Source organism: Hirundo rustica, chromosome 19 (genome assembly GCF_015227805.2).
Source record: "Hirundo rustica isolate bHirRus1 chromosome 19, bHirRus1.pri.v3, whole genome shotgun sequence".
NCBI lineage: Eukaryota > Metazoa > Chordata > Aves > Passeriformes > Hirundinidae > Hirundo > Hirundo rustica.
The window spans coordinates 85,027-104,197 of NC_053468.1; the positions used below are offsets into that span (position 1 = coordinate 85,027).

A 19,171-nucleotide genomic window follows, 5' to 3' on the forward strand; every position below is an offset into this window, starting at 1 on the left:
TCCTAATGCAACTTACAGGCTCTGTGTCAACACCAACTCAGGTATAAAGATAATTACATTATTTACTAGGGCTACTGCTTAGCAGCTTATTCAAGAGCCACAGCAAACACCCCTGAGAACACGGCGAGTTAAGCGGAATAGATAGCCAGAACACCCAGTTCCCACCTCCAGAGCCACTTGCAAGCAAACTGTGGTTCACCCCTCCCCACCTACGTGTGACAGTGTTACTACATGCTGTAGTTTGCCCTTGAGCCACACTGTCTCTGCTGTCGGACACAAGTCCTGTTTAAAAGATTTGACAAGGACTGTTTTCCCAAAGGTGCTGCTGTGTCACTAAGCCATCAAAGAAGTCAATGCTAGAGAAAAACCATGGATATACAGAATCATAAAATATGCTGTGCTATTCCAAATGGATTCAGAGGGAAGTTAAATTAAAACTGTGTTCAGTGATAATAAATGTTTTTATTAAAAAATAAAACATCTTCAAAATATTTCACACACATATACACATAGAGACACTTTTGCTCTAATATTTTTTACTTAAAATTTTAGAAATCAGCTGTTTTAAATTACAGAAATTACAGAATATCAGCAAAGTTCCACTTCAGCAGTAATATTTACATCATTACATTTGATGTAAATTTGAAGATGACTGAAATACTAAACCAGGCTTCAACAGAAACAAAATTATTTTTAAAATATATGTTTGAATTAGGGGAAATAAAAATAATCTTAGAAGGTTAAAAATGAATGTCTTATAGACTGAATAATATTGGAGAAAAAAAAATTGACAAACAAAACAGTGTCATATTGTTCTTTGGATTACCTCAAAGGTTGAATTTGCATTTTGCTAGTATAGTGTGTAAGTAATTATTACTCATTGCTCTGACACCAGACACAACCCAAACTAGAATCTTGATTACTTCAAACAAGTTAATGTTGCAGAAATGCCAATAGCTCATTTATTTTGTTGTTCTTGATTTCAATAGGATTCTAAAGAGAAAGGAATGTGGGGTTGAATCCTAAATGCTGATAAAAATGTAACATTTTAGCCTAGTTTAAGCAAAAGAAAGTAAGATCTCTATCACATGCTTCTATTGAAAGGTCTCATTTTGCCTGTGCATTATGTACTAGAGGTTCTCAGCCATTCTGAAGCTGACGGCAAGAGCCCAGGCAAGCCTGCAACTACAGCCAGTGACAAGTGTTTGCATCTATTTGTGCCATAAGAATCCTTCACTGGATTGCCACATCTCCAAAAGAACTCACCCCAGTGTGGCATGTGCTAAGATGATTAGACAATAAAAGGAAAAGTAAGGAAGTCCTTTCTGAAAAGGAAAACATTATTACAGTGGTTTTATAAAAAACCTAAGATGAATCTCTGATGGAGATCCAGTGCTGAAAATCTCACAGACTGTCACGCTGAGACTGATGTTGATGGGGCAGGTGGGAAAGAATTCACTGCACTGGCTGCAAAAACTCTGACGTGAAAACAGCTTCTGCATAGTCTTCACAAACATCCTGCAGCTCTGCTGCCACATCACACAGGGCTTCTTCTGTCAGTTGCTCTGCAAGGCTAAGGGAGAGGGCAAAAAAAGAGAAGGAAAAGGTTCAGAAAGTCAGATTTCAAATTCCAGTCTTTCACTTCCAAACCACAATGACAGTTTGTTATACCTCTCAGCAATCCGCCATGGATCGAAACTGCCCACCACCTCATGCGAAATAAGCTTTAAATGATGCTTGTATCTGCTGTTATAATCCAAGATGCTCTGGAGCACATCGCTTGGCACAGAGAGAGACACAGAATACGTTTGCTGTAGAGAATTCAGAAGCAAGGACTTCAGAATGTCATTTCCAGCCTGCAATTTCTCCTCTGCTTCTTTATTTTCATCAATATCACTGGAAATATAAAATAATCATCAAGACCGAACTAAATTTTTAAGTCCGTTTTTGCAGTCAGCGTAATGAAAACACTATAATGAAGTCACATAGCTCTTATGCACCACAGTTTAGTGTAGGGCAAAATATTCCACTTACATGCTGTCAAAAGGTTTTCCAAATAAAATGTCTGTTTCCACCTCTGTGTCTCTGATTAATTTGGTTATCTGAACTGGATGAGGAGATGTAAGTTGTTTAGTTGTTGATGCCATTTGTTGTTCTAGAAGGAAGAAAATACTATTTTAAATTGTTTTTTTGAAAGAGAAAAACTACATCTACTGCAGGTTAAGTCCTCACAAAGACTTTTGTTTCTTTTAAGGAGAAGTCCTTCAGGTAAGTAAAGTATTCAAAGGGAGAAAAAACAGTCAGCTCAGTGTATTAAAGCTGAGAATTTTAGAAATACTACCTGTAGTGTTTATCTGCGCTGCCAGTGGGTACTTCTAGTGGAGAGACAGAAAACACCACTGTAAAAATAGCTCAGTCTATTAAACTCAGTGACAAATCCAAGACATGGAAAAAGAATCCATAAAGATTTGGGGTAAATCTTCACCAGTCTTACTGTAAGATCTTCCAACTTGTCTTAATACAGTTTCAGTAAAGTTGTATGTGATCCAATGGAAAAATTAATGTAGCTTCACTGTGTTACTCAATCAAACCATAGGATAAAGAAAAGGAATGCTGATAAAGTATTGATTTTAGAGCTACATCCTAGAAACTGTCCTGTTAAAGAAGCACCTATGGAAAAAAGAGTGTCTGGGTGGTGCTATTTGATCACACATAATCCAATCACATTGATTTCAAAACACCTGAATTTAAACCTACAGATTATAGGGAAACCAAGTTGTATTAAAAAAGATAATTACCCATTTTACCTTCCTGGGCCCAGAACTGGGAGTCACTGTAGACAATCTGGGTGACTCTCCTGCGGACAGCCTCCTGGTACATCTGTGGTGAAACACACAACACCAGTCAGACAACCATGTACCTGGCAGCTCAGCTGTACTGGTTATCACTAACAGCAAAGCAAGTCGTGATCCTCCTTGGGCAAAGCAGGCTTATTTTGGCTGGACATAATGCAGAAAAGGGGTGGGGGACTGAAAGCACATATATCTTGTTCAAAATGCCATACTCAAATATGAAACTAATTGCCAGTCCCATGGGAACTCCTCCCATTTCAGACCAACAGCTCTTAGTCAAACAATTGAAGGGCCCTCAAGCTGCTCCTGCCTCACCAACACTGAATCCAAATGAGTGCTCCAGTGCCTCAGGGACAAGGACACTGCAGCTTCACGCTTCCAGCTGATGAACACATCTCTAGAAGTAAATGGCACTAAACTGAGTAGCTCTAAGTCACAAATTTCAGACAACAGGAGAGTCAAAATGGAACTTAAACCAGAAACTATGAAAAAGCAGACTGAAGAAAACTTTTTAAGACAGCAATATATCAGAAAGCTCAAGTCAAGTGAATGACAACCTTATGAATATTTATATAGAAAGATGAATAAAGGCACAGGTAACCATGTATTTGTCTGACTTCTCCATGTTGTGCCGTGAAATACTTTGGATTGCCAGAGTGTATTTCCTCAAGATGGTCATGCTACTAGAAAACTCAGATTCTATAGCACACAAAAGGGAAAAATTCAAATTAATATTAAAATACTTTCCAATCTGCTAGACAATCAACATAATCACCATACTGATTCTCCCATTCCCAAACAATGATTTAAGCCACAAAGTCTTGAGATGGGATGCAAACTCAGGTCTGCCAACTTTACAGCAACATATTCATCAAACACTCAGCTTCTGTTCTTACACTGTGTTTTCTGGAAGCACAAACTCCATCCAGGTCTTTGATCTAAAACACCGATCCAGTCAGACCCTGCTTCATTTAAGAATGTAGATACTTACAGATATTATAATTTATGGACAGTAAATAAGGAATTGACACTAATGAGACCAACCAAGATAGAAAAAATCTTACTTCAATTTCTTCCATTCTTTGCAACATTGACTCCAGGCTATGAGTGTCAGCCATAGGCAGGGCCTCAATCTGGAGTCTCTCACGCTGATCCACGCTCCACAGTTCCTGAGCAGTATCTTCCAAAAGATCATCCAATAGCTTTTCACTCAGAATATCTGCATTTGTTGCAACCTGCTACTTAAAAAAACAAACCCCAAAAACAAATGCCACAGGGGGAAAAAAAAAAAAAAAAAGACACAAACCCAATACAAGAAAGAAAGAAAGAAAAAAAACAAAACAAAGGTAACTCCCATTAAGCTGAAAAGAAACTGCTGCCCCTTTATAAATGTTTGACAGCTCTCAAGGTACCGTTCACCCAGTAGCATGAGCTTGCCTGTACTACCTGTGCTATGTCCAATGGAGGCTCTGAGCACACCCGTACCTCCTTCTCAGCTTTGTCTGCACACTGGGCTGAAGAAACAGCTCGTGACCTGCACAAAGAACAAATGACAATGCCATTCTGAAACCTGGTATGACAACAATAATTTAAAACACCAAACTACATAAATGTACTTTTAGGAGGACTGCTGGGAGCGGGGAGAACCTCATATTGAATCTGACACCCCTTATGAGAATTTTCAAAGAAAGTAATTACCTTAACTTTTGTATTTTTTCCATTTCTTCTCTGCAACCGTCAGTTAGAACCTTCACTCCTCTTGAAGTTTTTGCTTCAAGCCTCGCTAGTCTTCAAAAATAGCACAGTAACATAGTTACAAAATGTACATTCTAACAACTGAAGAATGAAATAGTGTGATTTCCAGTATTAGTCTGGAAGAGTTACAAGAAACTTTAGAGAGAAAATTAATAGATTTTAAGACCATATAAGCCAGAAAAATTCCGATGAGAACAAGGGATCTTGAATCATGTTTCTGCTGTTGGCAAACAGGAACTACATGCTTATACACAAATACTGTCCAGAGAAATGAGCTCCTCATCTTACCATCCACACTGCCTAGTATAGATCCAGCACCTGGATCTCCTGCTTCAGATGCCACAAACACCAGTCCCAAACCAACCTAAAACTGGAGACCCTGGTCTAACAGGATGTTGAACAGAGTTTAGAGTAAACAAACCTGCACTTTGTTATTGTCTGGGACAAATATATGTATCTTGTCCTTCTGAAACAGGGAGTTAATATTTACCTTCTTAATGCAGTGCTGGGAATACCCATTCCTTCTCCTGTGTTTTGCCAGTGCCCTGCCTTGCACAGTTTGGCCTTGACTTCCAGGCAGCAACTCGGGCAAAAGACTAAAAGTCCTGGCTCTTCCCAGGCTTTAGGGAATGGGGCTGCTCTGGGCCAAATGAGAAAGGAGAGCAGCTACATGACAGCAACCTGCGCTGTGCTACTGGGCTGAAGCCAGCCCAACTCCATCCTAGTCACTAGCACAGATCCAGAAGGATTTCCACTGGGAAGCAGGGCAAAGGTGGGTGCCCGGCGACTGCGAACATACCGCTTAGCTGAAACAGACCGAGGTGGAGGCTTTGAAGGCATGCAAGGCATTTTGCTGTCCTTAACTGGTCGTTTGTTCTCTTTTAGTTGGAAAGCTACAGTTGGCTCTTGAAACCGAGCATGCTTTCCTGGAGGGTGTGCCCGTCTTGACTTTAAAGATTTCAGCATTCCCTTAAAATTAACGGGATCACATTAAAAACACATATTCCAGTTGCTGAATTTTTAAAGTATTTTGCATTCTGCTTCAGACTTTGTCTTCAAATCATGCCTGCTGGCTTTGCTGCAGTTGATGTATGGGAAGGTTTTACAAGTGTTTTAAAGGGAAGTATAGCTGTGCCTGAACAGAACATATGCTTAATCCTGCAACTATTATTTTTGCAAACAGTTCCAAATTTTCCAGTGTTGCTCTTCATGGCGAAAAAGACTTATTTTTGATTTTTCAGATTTAGACTCTATGTTAACTATTCATAAATCCAAATAGAAGGTTTCCAAGGTAACATTGTATTCATCCACAAAACTATAATATTCCCACATTTATATATGTTACAGGGTCACTTAGACTTGTCCCCTCTATACGAATTATTGAAATGCTTAATTCCTGCCCACGAGCCACAGGGATAGGAAGCAGTAAGTTACATCAGCATACATCTATGTTACTGTGTCAGATTTGATTTTCCTTGTTAAAAGTGATATTCTGAGGGAGGAATAAAAGAAAAAAACACACTTATTAGCAAAATATAGCCCTAGTCTTTTAAGAATTGGTTTGTTTGCACTATGGAGCTTCTTTCTGGTTGCAAGTACTTAGCAGAAACCAGAACTTGTATAGTGAAGTTTTATCATTTCTGTTATCAATTAAGTAAACCTGAGTAACTTACGTTCTCCTACGAACAACAGCACAACATTACTGCCGAGTGCATTTTTTTGTGATAGAGGATGACCATAGGAGGAAGATACTTCAGCTTTAACTTCAAATTGAAGAAAACACATTAATTTCAAATGTGAAACTCGTTTCAGTGAGCATTTTCCTTACCAATTCTGTTGTTGTTTCTAGTTGTAGTGTATTTCCAAGGAACAGTAAACACCGTTTTCGAAAAACATTTGCTAAAATAGTCATAACCACTAGAAATAACAGGCAGATGACACAGTTTATCCCCTATGTTTCCTAGCTCAGAATAGCAATATTGTGAGGAAGTGTGAAGCTTTGACAGTGTCTTATATTATACAACAAATCCCAGAGCACAAGCAGAAGACAGCATAAATGATTTATCACTTCCATACCTGTGGTTTTGCAGGCAATAACATATCTTTCTTCTTCAAAGCACCGCTTTCAAGGACAGACTCCTTTTTTACAGCTCTAGCTCTCACCAGTGCATCTGTGCTGCCTTGCAAAGTGGCATTTCTCTCTGAAGTACGTGGGCCACTTTCTTCTTGGTGTAATTTATTGTGTAATATATGAGCACAACTGTTTGCCTGTTGAACTGCTGAAATATTTGCAACACGTCAATGTTTACCTATACTAAAAATAACACATCAACTGTTAACTGTAAGTTGAAAGGGACGAGTATTGTCTCCTTTTCTACATTTGATACCTCTGTTATGCTATGTATACCTAATAATGAACTTTTAAGCTCCACCATAATTTAAAAAAAAATTGAAGACAAAATGAAAAATTCTAGCCTTGTATTTCCTGACAAGTATTAAAGAAATTGTCTTTCTTATATTGTTTTGATGATCAGGAAGGTTTGGGGTTTGTGTGCATATATATATTTATATGTATAGAGATATTCGAAAATATATATGCACATCCTGGGAAAGCCTTTTGGGAGCAATTGCTATACGAGGTCTAGACAGTGATAACAAAGCATCCTCTTTTAGGCAACAAGGTACATGGAAGCCATTAGATGTTTACAATCTGTTTCCCTGGAGTGCCGAAGATGAATTCGGCATATGGAATTCTTGCTACTGGGGGTAGTGGGGAATACTTACTATTCTAGCAAAAACCAGCCTGAGGTATGAGAAAGTCACCACAAAGAAAAGAAACAGTTAATATAATTTATATAATAATGTAAGAACTTACAGTGGCTTTTATGAGGTGCCAAAATAGTTCAGGTAAATTTATCTCACAACACCATGAGAAAGAATAAAGCTCCTTTCCTTTCACATCCAAAGGAAAAGAGCAATATAGAATGCCAACTCTGAACAGTTGCATTCCAAGATAGTGGTGAAAACTCCCAAGTCTTCAGTTTAAACATCTTAATGTGTCTCTAGGTACAAAAGCGTGACTGTTGTCCAAAAGACATTAACAGCAATGAACTGGCCAGGATAAAACAGCCACTGCTCCCAGAAGTAGAGAAATTGTACCAACCAAGGGAATTCTGAGCCAAAGCCACAGAATAACTTTTCAGTATGAACAGTTCAACGATCACATCCTGGTTTTTGTTACGACTGATCTTCTGACATCTAGCCAACTTCTGACCAACAATACCATACTAAAAAATTAAACTGCAGATTCAAGTTAAGTTCAAGGCAAGTTAAGTGATAACAATGTATTTAGTTATTCAAAACACAAACCAGTCAAGAAACTCCTGTCTTGTCTATGCTGTCCCTTTAAGGTGTGATGTTTATTTTCTCCTTTTGGAGACAGAAGGTGCTTTCTGGCTGGAAATGTCTCAGTGTTCCTTGGAGACTTGGCCTGGGAAGCTGAAATACATTTCTTCACTATTTTTGATGTTTGCTTTTTTTCCAGCAGTGAATTCAGATCCTGCACCAAATATTTAGAGTTATAATTACTCTCTCAGTAAACCTGATGTAATTAAAAGCAAATTCAAGACATTCTAAGAAGCTGGAGCTGTTTTGGTCTGGTTTTGTTTTGGTTTTTTTCAGGTGGTGATTATTCCTGATAGCTTGTTGATGTAGAAGCTTTTTCATATTATTAACTGAAATCCTACTTAAAAGGCTTACATTTTTGTATTTATGACTGACTCCAGCAAACCATTTGCTTACAGAATGTTCAAAACAAATTGAATGCAAGGGTTACAGACCAACAAAAACTTCAGTCACATGACTATGGTAACACAGACACTTCTTCCAGTGCTATGTCCAAACTTAAACAACTACCTCCTTTCCCATTCCCAGGCAGCTAGCACTCTTACTGGTCTCGTAAGCAGGTCATAACACTAAAACTAAAAACATAGCTCTTACAGTTTTAACAGTATTTTAAGTAAAGTATCTTATGGTCCTGGTACTGCTTTTTTTAATTTATCCAGCAGGCAACTTGCATCAGAACTTTTTTATTATACCAATGACATGTATAAGTCATCAGATATTACTAAAAATAAGTATTTGAAGGGCACGGAGCCAAGTAACTCTTGTACCCACAGCTCTTATCTTCTGCCTGGACAACTCTGCACCCACCACCATATGGGATGCTCAGGTGCTCATCACTGGTAATGATTACTAAAGCATGCATCCGGAGTAACAAACACTTAATACACACCTATGTATAAAATGAATTCTCTTGGTCCTGAAAATGACTAATGAATTAGAAACTGATGTTTTATTACTACTATCACTACCAGACCTCATTCTACCAAGACAGCCAAGAAAGCTAGGAACAGCATCAACAAAACCAGCAGGATGTAGCTTCTGTGTTTAGGATGCACGTCTCTTTTAGACCACCATTACTTAGGAACATGAGTACATTTTTACGTTAGAAAATCTGCCCTTTAAAATACAAAAACAAAACCAGTAATATATTCTGCCATTTCACGAACACAATCTCATACTTCACTACATCCTTCCTGCCTTAGCAAAAACAAATGTTTTTTCCTACCTCAACTTGCAGCAAAATATCTATGATAACTTCAGAAATGGAAGAATCCCCTTCTAGTTTGGCAGAGCAGAGAGACAGTTGTCGAATGAGACTGCCCAGCTCCTTGTAGTGGGCAGGAATCTGCTCATCTCTTTGATCTGTAAACTGATTGGCAAATGCCTGCAAGGTTCGTACAGCTCCTCTGTGTGCTGCTGCCAACCTGGATACTGCTCGAGACTGGAAAAATGAAAAATAAATAAATGCTTTACTAACTATAGTTTCTATGGATACTTACACTATTGGAAGAACTGTTGCTGAAATTTCAGGCAGAAACACTCAGGCTTGGAAAAATTTTGATTGATATTAAGCCATTTGTGAGACAAAACAAAAAAGGCATTGAAGTAATTTACTCAAGATTCCTCACAAGAGTACTGCTGCCAGTGTCATGCTGACTTCAGGTAAAACAGCCCAGGTACAACAGGTCATGATGTTTCTACTACCTGTGCCAACACAGAACTGTACAGTTGGCTGGAGCTTAATGTACAAACAAGAATATTCTCAAATCCACCACGTTTTGTTACAGAAGGAAATGCAGGCAATTGAAAAAGCACAAAAGAACAAGAGGGCAACATTGGCCAGACTGTAGGCGTGATCTCAGCCATCTCCCTGAAAGGTGCTGGGCAGAGGAGAAAATTGGAAAGAAGGCTGGTAAGACTGAGTGTCATCAACCGGAAGTTTAAAAAAAGCAGTCAAGAGTAGAACACATTGTTAATACCTTGCAAAAAGGAATTGGAATGAAGAAGGAATTAGAAGCCACATAAATGCAGAAGACCAACCACCCTCCTCTCATTTACTGCAGATGAGAGCTGAGGAGAAGAACGAAGCAGCAAAGGCAGTATCAGGCCAAGTGAGTCGTACTTCTTGGAGAATGAGATGAAATGTGTAAGACACAAAGGAAATCTCCTTTCTGGAGAGGGCTCAGCTGCACCCTAGATAATCAAACTCAATCATCCAGAGAACTCTGCCAACAAGTCACTTACAGCCTGAAGGATAATTACATCTTACCTTTTTAGTATGTTTGATTGTATGAGGACTCAGTTTCTCTAAATCGTCCTGAATTTCTTTTACCTGTTCATCAAGACAGGGGACAGAGAGGAATAAGTCAGTCAGAATTAGTTCCATGTCCATAAATGAACAACAGATCTTCACTGTAGCATCTGAGATTTTCCAACAGTGACACCTCTCTGTCCAGCCATGAGGGAAATTAGTCACACCATTCAGATCTGAACTAGAATGCCATGGAAGTTCAGAGATAACCCAATTGATTTTCTCGTTTCCATTAGTTTCTGACAAATTCATCACAACAAACTAAGTTCCTATGCATCCCAGTTCAAAATCATGGTCCCTACCTGTTGCTGGAGCACATACAGCATCCGAGCTGACCGTGCAGCTTGTTGCTGTCTCCTACTGCAAAGCCGCTGCTCGCTTTCAGGATCTAGAAGTTCTCTATCTCTCCCTAAAAAACATAGAATATAAAGTTTTAAATCTTAATTTAACCCATGAAAATGCCAATTAAGCCATGACAACAGACATAATTTAGTAAGAAGCCTTTTCCATGCACAACCAAACCGCATATTTGTGCGGTTTCCTTTAACAGTAATGCAAGTTAGTTATTGTAAACTCTACATCCTGTTTCTATTTAGAATTTGACTAAACAGTCTAATACGTTATAGCTCATTACACATTTAAAAATTCACGTGACCCCTTAGTTTTATGACAAAGTTGTAGATAAAGCACTCAAAATTAGGTTAAACATCCTGCTAATTATTACAAAAAAACCAATTGCTTAAGCTGGCCAGCTATTCTATATTTTATCTACTTTTCAAAAAAATAGATGGTTCACAAAAGTCCAGACATAAATATGAATTCTAATCCAACCCCAAAAATTAGGGAAAACAAATCAACATACTAGGGAACATTTATATAACATAATTACTGTTCAGTCTTATACCTTTTGTAATAATTTCTTCAATTTTCTGGACATAGCTCTTCAATTCTTTCTGCAGACGTTGGACTTCCTGCATATTTTGATGGTTTTTTTTACTTAAATTTGGCTTGGGATCTGGTCCTGTGTCATGGGTGGGTGGAGAGTTCAAAATAGCTGGCACTGGCTTTCCTTCCTTAACTACGCAGAGATAAACATTTGTGTCAGAGCTGGCAGACCCCCCTTGGGAAGGCTGGTAGAGCCTCTGCTGACATGTCAAGCGAGACTGAGACTTCAGGGCATTTTTATTTTCTTGACTTGCAAACACTTGAGTCTTCTGCTGTTGTGATTTCTGGGTCCACAATGGTATACTGACCACATCTCCAGATATCTGCTGTTTTACTTGTTCTTCAAGATGTCTTTGTTTGATGTCCCTTTTTGCCAGCTGAACAGCCAATTTCAGTCTCTCTTCAGATACCACTGAGAACATCCCAGAACTTCTCAGGCTGGGGTCCTCGCTTCCAGCTAGATTTCTATGATCACTGGATGCCTTCAGTTTTTCTATTATAATTGGACGGGGGTGAGAGAATCTGAGAGCCAAGTTCTCTGGAACTGCAGGAACATTTCTATTAAACTGGAGCTGTTTAAAGTGTGAAAAAACCTGATGTTATACAGAACACTATACACAGGTCATGCAACCCTGTCATGATGTCACCATTTTGGATTTGTGCTGAACAGCACAGCAATGTTTTCATTCTTGCTAAGAAGTGCTCACAGAGGTCAATGCCTTTTCTGCTCCTCATCTGCTCACCACTGAGTACCCTGGGGTGGGTAAGAAGCTACAAAGGAAACAACTGGATGGCTGACCCCAGCTGACAAAAGGGATATTCCACACCCTGTGGCATCATACTCAGCAGTAAAAGCTGCAGGGAAGAAGGAGAAATGGGAGACTGGTGACAGTATTTGTCTCCCTAAGTCACTGTTGTATGTGCTGAAGTCATGGAAATGGCTGAACTGCCTGCTGATGGGATGTAGAGAATTAATTCCTTATTTTGCTTTGTTTGTGCATGCAAACAGGAAAGCACTTGCTTTCCCAGTTAACCTGCCTTTATCGCAACCCAAAACTTTTCATACTTTTTGCCTTCCAGTTCTCTTCCCCATCCCAGCTGGGAGAGAGCGAGCAAGTGGCTGCAAGATCAGCTGCATACTGGGATTGAACAACAACAGACAATTAAGAATAATTACAAATACAGTTTGTGATCTCTACCCTTACTAAAGGACAGTGTTAAGATCATGTGTGACAGCATGAGGAAAGCTAGTATGACACTCCCCACGTAGGCTGTCTCAGAAGAGGGTCAGAATAATCTTTTTGTTACAATCACAAAGAAAACCAATTCAGCATCGCTATAGATGGCAAATGGCACCTGTGTTTGTACAGCTTTAGCTTCATTCCTGTATCGCTGGGTGGTGAATGCAAACGGATCCCCAGACACCGCTGTCTTGCTCGGTCCCATCGCATCGGCTTGAGAGCAAATCCCCTATTGCCCCTTGCTTGTGATCAGAGCTGTGAATGCGAGAACAATAAACCGTTATTTCAGATTCCCAAAAGCCATCCCAGGTCTGATGTGAGTAAAAAAGGAACCAGCCCGAGGAGCCGCGGAGGAGACTGGGGCGGCATATCTGCAACCGCCCAGGGCCCACGGCTGCTCCCGCCCTGTGCCCTCAAGGCGTCCCGGGCGGCACCGGCACCGGCACCGGCGGGCCCCGGCAGCTGCCGCAAGGGGGAGAGGAGGGAGGACGGGCGGCCGGGGCCGCGCCGGGACTCACCGGGCGCCGTTCGAACCCGGTCCCGCCGCCGCCGCAGGGGCCGCCGGGAGCGCGCGGAGCTACGGCGGCCGCACGGGCCGGGCCCGGCCGGGCGGGGCCTCCGCCGCTGCCGCCATGGGCTGGGAGGAGGCGCAGGTCCGTGGGTACCCGGAGTTCGTGCGGACGGTGCAGAACTACCACGGCCGGCCCATCTTCGCGCTCTTCTGCGGCGATAAGGACGCCGAGGGCAAGAGCTGGTGTCCCGACTGCGTGACGGGTGAGGCCTTGTGGGGGGAGCGCCCTGCCTGCGGCATGGGCCGCGTCGGTCCTGGGGAAACCGAAGAGGCCCGGGTACCTTTCCGGAAAATGCCGGGCGGGCACAGCAGCCGCACTGCCGGTCCCAGGCTGTAGGCGCAGTTTTCCCTGGTGAACTGAGCCGGCTGTGAGCCGCAAGTGCCGCCCTGCCCTTTTCGTTGCCCACATGGAACGGCACGGGCTGTTCGCGAAGGCTGGTACACGGCCCACCGAACAGACTTGAGTCCTGGTCAGTGCCACCTATGCTGCACGTGTCGGGGCGCAGCGGTGCCCTCGACGGTGTCCGGCGGCAGCAGATGAAGGCTGTTCTCAGAAATCACTGCACTGAACTGCCTGGGCTTCACGTGTCTGAGCGGGTATGAAGGTGCATTATGGAACCACCACCCTGCAGAAGGGCGCCGTGCTGGCCTACCGCACCCAGGATAGGGCAGAACGAGTGTTCCTCTTTGCGTTAGGGAAGAAATTGGCCTTTACTCAAGCACAAGTCCAGTCAGCGTTTGAGCACGTAATAAACTCTGAAAAAATTGTGGATAGCCAGGTGAAACAAAATACAGATCTCTAACTAAAGCAGACAAAACATCCATTAGCAGTCTTGCTGGTCCAAGTAAATCCCTGTGATTCTGTAGCACAAGTATTAACAGATTTTAAAAATTATTTTCTAGCTGAGCCAGTTGTGAGGAAGGAGCTTCACAACCTGCCTGATGAGTCAGTTTTCATCTACTGTCTAGTAGGAGATAGAGCCTAGTAAGTACCTTTGAATGCTGACAAACTGGATGGGATGACTTTGCTCTGTTGATGGACTGGTGATTAACCTGTTGAAAGAACGGACTGAGCTGTCCTTTTCTGTAAGGAGTCGATAGTTTTTTGAGGTCTTCACCATCTCTGACGTAATCGATCTGCATGCTTGTTTTGAGAACGGGGTTGGGAAGGTGTGAGGCAAAGGCCTTCAAGTAATTTTGAAGCCACAAAATGTCCCTCTACAAGCTGTGCTTAATGCCTTCTTTCTGAACAGCTGGAAGGATCCCAACAATGAATTCAGGAGGAATCTGAAACTAACAGGAGTGCCTACACTACTTAAATACGGAACAGTAAGTGATTTTTTGTATGTTCTGTGGCTACAGGCATTGAGATGGGGACCTGGCAGGAATTTACGGCAGTAAATTAATTAGTCACGGATATTCTCTGAGTGCCCTCTCTTGTTCACGAAGACCAGAGCATTCTGAACAGCTCTTTTGCTCCCTATTCCTCACTCAAACAGTTCTTCAAGAGAGAACCATTCTGCTTTGTGTAATGTCTGTAATAAACATGCAGTCAAGGGAATATGTGCACTTGGCTCATAGTGCTTGAGGGGTTGAGAAACTTCTTAGCTACATATTGTTAACGTTCCTGCTTTGCAGCTCCTCAACTTTTGAACAATCCAAATGCTGAATTACGGGAGTGAAACAATTTATGAGCAGTACACTCGATTCAGACTGCAGCTCAAGTTGTAACTTGCACATGTTAGTTAAATTAGCAGTTACTTTCTTAGAAATGCCTCTCCTAAGGCCAGAAAACCCTCAGGAATGTTTCAGTTGTTACCACCTTTCTTGTTCCACCCCCGCTACCATCCCCCGGGCAAGTTGCTGGATATGGCTAATGTTAGTATGTACAAATGGCTCTCGGCTAGATCAGGTTTTTTAATTATGAACTTTTCCTTTCAGCCTCAGAAGCTGGTCGAAGAAGAATGTTTTAAAGCAGAGCTTGTGCGTATGTTGTTTACTGAAGACTAAAGCCTTCACTAGTCAATCATTGATGAAGATGGTAATCTCAATTACTGCAGTGTCCTGTCAAGGAATGACTGACCTTTATTAAAACTTTCATGATTAATTACTTCAGACTAGTCAGGATAAATGTCCTGAAATTCTGGGTCCAAACTTTACACTAAAATCCTGCAACAAAAAAACTGTATCTTTCCTTTCATGTCCAAATAAACTTGAGTTTGTGAATAACCTCTTTTGAATGGAGCCGAGCTCATGTTAGAAACTGAGATTAGCCTGCACTTAATGAAGTGTAACTGCAAAGTTACACTTCGAGTGAGTAAGGAGGAAGGGGAGAAACAAAAACCCTTCCTAAGCCTGACCACGTCATTACTGAAACTGTTAAAATAGATTTTCAATGCCGAAGATGTTTAATGGCTTATCTGTTCAGTTCAGGTGTGACAACGTGATGGCTGACAGCTGTAGTGTCACAGTGTAGATCACATGTTAATGGTTAACAGTTGGGAGTGCCTCCTACAAGGACAGGAAATACAACATGAATGCACCAAAAATACAGTCTAAAAATATGGAAATGAAAACTCTAGCAGCTGCCAAGAGCTATGTTCTTACAATAAAAAACTATACAGGAATAAATGGCAAGTGCTTCTTCAGCATGCCAAGCAATGGCACATTTCCCCACACACCCTGTTCTCGTTACATGGAATGTAAAGAGATGCTAGAGCAGCCACTGCTGCAGTCAGAGGCCAAGATTCAAGGAAACTAAGGAAACTGAGTTTAATGGAACAGAGACAGCTACAGTTTGTTTCCTTCTCAATCCTGCAGGGTTTATCAGCACCTGTCTCTGCTCCACTCCCCAGACCTCACCCTGTGCACTCCTGATTTCTATCTGTACAACGTGCTACAAGGAAAACTGTAAATCTTTCATCAACAGATGACTGCTAGGGAAACAGAAGTGACAATAGCTCAGCTTGGTATCAAAGAAAAACTGCACAATTTCGACTTTTTTCGATCATCACTTCACCTTTGCTTGTCCCAGAGCTGTAAGTAGCAGGGAGTTCTCAGTGACACGTTAAGACGCATCATTATTCTCCAGGGAAAAGGCTTCCTAGGAACAGCCTTTAGAGTACACTTTTGTAGATACTTAGTAACAAATCTACGTTTTGTTTTCAAAATCAAGAGGAATCAATAACTATTGTAGTAAAGCTCTTAAAAAATTGTCCATGCTGTAAAATAAATTGCAGGTGTTTATTAGTCTTTAAAAGAATTGATGAAACAAAACCAACCCCAGTCACTTGATAAATTCAAAAAAAAAGGGACACACATCCAGAGCCAAACTTACATAAGGGTTCATTCCTCTCCTGTAAATATTTCACTAACAAAAAGTACACCTTATCATCACTACTCCATGTGCTTTTCATTTTACAGAGGTGTTGTTTTGTTGCTGCTGCTCTGCCAGTGCCTGCTGGAGGCGCATCCTTTTCCGGGAATAGTGCTGCCAGTGGAGGATCTGTTGCTCATCAATAAATTTGGCACACTGAGCATTGACCAGTTCTTTGCGGAAATGTTCATACTGGAGCAGCTCTAGCATATGCAAACATTGAGGATACCTGGGTTAAAAATAAACACACTTTAATACAGGTTTTTACAAGGGACACTAAATCTAGTCTCCAGTACTTCTTGGATCGTTCTTTTAGTTTTGACTCATATGTGCTTTACCCAAGTGTGAAACCACTTCAGCCTGCACACTGTGACTTGGTAACTGCAGCATCAGGCCAGGAAACAAGGAATCCAGTCCCATTAATAAATGCACATTCCTGCTTGCTTACAGTAGCTTCCCCAGTGGCTTGGTATGATAGACCAAATCCCACAGCAATTACAATGCCTGTTTCTAAAGCCCAATTAAAAGAGATGACCAAAACCATTTTCCCAAAATCTGAAGGACTTTGCACACTTGCAGAAACACAAAATCACCCTTTGTTTCATGTAAGCATCAATAATGCAAAATTCATCTTAAAATGCAGTTACTGCATTTTTTATTCAGTAGTTTGATTTTAAACCAATCAGAAGTGCAGATTAAGGCTTTAAAGGTAGATTCTATGCAAAACTCATGAATTTTTTTATAATTTTGCCCACTGCTGCTACATGTGGACTATTGGAAACAGGAAAATCCACATTGCTTAAAGCCATAGTCTTATATAATCTATGTTGTTGGGACGACAAAGTAACATTACAGGCATAAATGAAACGCTCACATGCTGCTGTACAGTATGTAACATGAGATCAATGCCAAACCATTAAAATGCAGAAACTTAAGGGAATTTAGCACTTACTTCAGATATTTTGCATATTCGGGTTCTTTCCAATAAAGTAAATACTTAAGATAATTTACAAAAGCTTTATCTTTGAAGTAGCCTCTTTGTGCAAGAACTGAAATAAAATAAGGAATTGCCAGTTACAGATGGGTGAAAAAATATGCACACTTGAAAAAATTCACAAAGTCAAAACCTTCTCATTACAATCAAATTTCAATAATTTATATTTAGCAAATAAAAAGACACAGGGCAAAATACGATTTTTATGTCAACAAAAAATGGATTAGTCTCATCTCCCTTACAGTTTTTATCCTTCATTGAATGGAACAGCTTTTTGAAACAAAAAAACCCCTGATTATAGCATCAAAATTAGCACAGTTATGTATAGTACCTGAAATTATCTGCATTAGTAAAATTCTGTTTTCAGATAAAGGAATGCTGTTAATTTGGCATTACTTTTTAATAACAGACTGGAAATGGTTGTTTTCTTCCTCCACCAAATAATTTTTTTTTTGCAGTCTAACCAACAAAAGACTGCATTAAAAAAAAAAATCCCCCGGTTAAACAAATTATTTACAGACTACCTTTATGCTGTGAAAAACCCTTTTCTTTGTTTAGCCCTCTCTCTATATTTAACATTACCAGTAACAATAAACATCGTTAAACTATATTAACTCCTCCGGGCCCTGGTATTTAAGTACTCACAATTGAGGTAATTTGGATTTGCCAGACATTGAACAAACTCCAGCTCCAACTGGAATCGAAGTCGGTTTCCTGTATCATCTGATTCAAGAAACAAACAGTAAGAATTTGATCCACACAACAGATTGAAAGTAATCGCGGTCCATGTGACAGCCGGAACCAAAGCGGGTGGGCGAGGGCCAGGGCCGGCGGCAGCGAACCACAGAGTGCGCGGGGCCCGCCCGACCAGGGCAAGCACGGCAGGGGCCTTCGGGGCTGCGGGCTCAAAGGGGGCCCAGCGCCCGTGCGGCGGCCTCTCCCGGGCCGCGAGCTCGCGGCCTGCGCTGTCCCGTCACACCCGGCGCTGCGGGGCCCTGGACAGCTCCGACAGTGGCTGCGACGGCAGCCCTACGGGGCTCCTCACGGGGCTCCTTCCCGGCCCCACACCGCCCCGCAAGCTCCCGCACCTGCGTCCATGTCCGGGGCGCGCACACCCGACGGCGGCGAGCGCCCCCCCGCCGGCGGCACGGCGAAAGGCAACGCTAAGCACGCTGGGAAGGCAGCGGCCGTTGCCTAGCAACAGCTGCGGAGGCGTGGCGTGGCGCAGGTGCGGCAGCGACGATCTTCCCTCCGGACATTGCGCGAGCGCGGAATGGTTCCGTGGGTGCAGCGTCACTCTTGCGGTGGAGGCGGCTCTTGGAGACGCCGTTCGTTCTCGTTCGTGTTGCCGGCCGTGTGCTGACACACAGTCCTTCGCACCCTAGACACTGACACAGCGCCCTTTGAACAAGTGCGGGTCATGTTAAGGGTTGGGTTTCCCGACCCCACGAGTCTCGCCAGAGCCGCGCACTGGTCGGAGCACTTCCCTCGTTCCTGCCCTGCAGCAGCCTGCAAACACACTGGTGTTGGGAGCTGAGCACAAGTGACACCGTGAGCTCACTCTTTCCGGTGAGAGAGCAGCTCCTGCTGGGTTACAGCAGCAGGGCACCAAGTTCAGAGATCCCTATATCTAAATAAGCCCCACACTGAATATGGCACTGTACAAATTCCCTCCTTCTTACGGTGTCCTGCTGCAGCTCACGGCAAACTCCAAAGAACTC

General features: G+C 41.9%; 3 protein-coding genes across 11 annotated transcripts; 1 reads left to right on the plus strand and 2 right to left on the minus strand.

Annotated features, from left to right (window-relative positions):
• Positions 1–485: 485 nt before the first annotated feature.
• Positions 486–13,075, minus strand: KIAA0753 (KIAA0753 ortholog). Of its 9 annotated transcripts, none has more exons than XM_040082690.2 (16): positions 13,028–13,075; positions 12,625–12,764; positions 11,228–11,840; positions 10,626–10,732; positions 10,282–10,344; positions 9,238–9,453; positions 7,977–8,166; positions 6,684–6,886; positions 5,407–5,576; positions 4,551–4,640; positions 4,299–4,386; positions 3,917–4,090; positions 2,799–2,880; positions 2,035–2,155; positions 1,672–1,896; positions 486–1,573 (listed from the first exon to the last, which is right to left on the minus strand). In XM_040082690.2, exons 2-16 carry the CDS (start codon positions 12,712–12,714, stop codon positions 1,456–1,458), a joined length of 2,550 nt encoding a protein of 849 aa, XP_039938624.1. In that variant the 5' UTR covers positions 12,715–12,764; positions 13,028–13,075; the 3' UTR covers positions 486–1,455. The 9 variants fall into 9 exon arrangements, 5 of the variants coding, with proteins under 5 accessions (XP_039938624.1, XP_039938625.1, XP_039938622.1 ...); XM_040082691.1 differs by having other exon boundaries at positions 507–1,573; positions 2,808–2,880; XR_005703654.2 differs by having other exon boundaries at positions 599–1,573; positions 1,672–1,811; positions 11,228–11,861.
• A 29-nt stretch (positions 13,076–13,104) lies between these two features.
• TXNDC17 (thioredoxin domain containing 17) lies at positions 13,105–15,309 on the plus strand. The gene is made up of 4 exons (XM_040082506.2): positions 13,105–13,283; positions 13,984–14,065; positions 14,334–14,409; positions 15,022–15,309. The coding sequence occupies exons 1-4, from the start codon at positions 13,142–13,144 to the stop codon at positions 15,088–15,090; spliced, it is 369 nt and encodes a 122-aa protein (XP_039938440.1). The 5' UTR covers positions 13,105–13,141; the 3' UTR covers positions 15,091–15,309.
• Positions 15,310–16,304: 995 nt separating this feature from the next.
• MED31 (mediator complex subunit 31) lies at positions 16,305–18,671 on the minus strand. The gene is made up of 4 exons (XM_040082505.2): positions 18,539–18,671; positions 18,096–18,173; positions 17,409–17,505; positions 16,305–16,685 (listed from the first exon to the last, which is right to left on the minus strand). Exons 1-4 carry the CDS (start codon positions 18,546–18,548, stop codon positions 16,493–16,495), a joined length of 378 nt encoding a protein of 125 aa, XP_039938439.1. The 5' UTR covers positions 18,549–18,671; the 3' UTR covers positions 16,305–16,492.
• Between the last annotated feature and the right edge of the window lie 500 nt (positions 18,672–19,171).

Coding starts and splice junctions, on each gene's coding strand:
- MED31 (XM_040082505.2), bottom strand. Junction 17,506..18,095: donor AAATCCAAATTACCTCAATT/GTGAGTACTTAA, acceptor ATTTTATTTCAG/TTCTTGCACAAAGAGGCTAC. Junction 16,686..17,408: donor GAATATGCAAAATATCTGAA/GTAAGTGCTAAA, acceptor TTTTTAACCCAG/GTATCCTCAATGTTTGCATA.
- TXNDC17 (XM_040082506.2), top strand. CDS start 13,142: ATGGGCTGGGAGGAGGCGCAGGTCCGTGGGTACCCGGAGTTCGTGCGG. Junction 14,066..14,333: donor CTAGTAGGAGATAGAGCCTA/GTAAGTACCTTT, acceptor CTTTCTGAACAG/CTGGAAGGATCCCAACAATG. Junction 14,410..15,021: donor CACTACTTAAATACGGAACA/GTAAGTGATTTT, acceptor TTTTCCTTTCAG/CCTCAGAAGCTGGTCGAAGA.
- KIAA0753 (XM_040082687.2), bottom strand. CDS start 12,714: ATGGGACCGAGCAAGACAGCGGTGTCTGGGGATCCGTTTGCATTCACC. Junction 10,345..10,625: donor TGTATGTGCTCCAGCAACAG/GTAGGGACCATG, acceptor CTTGATGAACAG/GTAAAAGAAATTCAGGACGA. Junction 4,387..4,550: donor GAAAAAATACAAAAGTTAAG/GTAATTACTTTC, acceptor TTCTTTGTGCAG/GTCACGAGCTGTTTCTTCAG.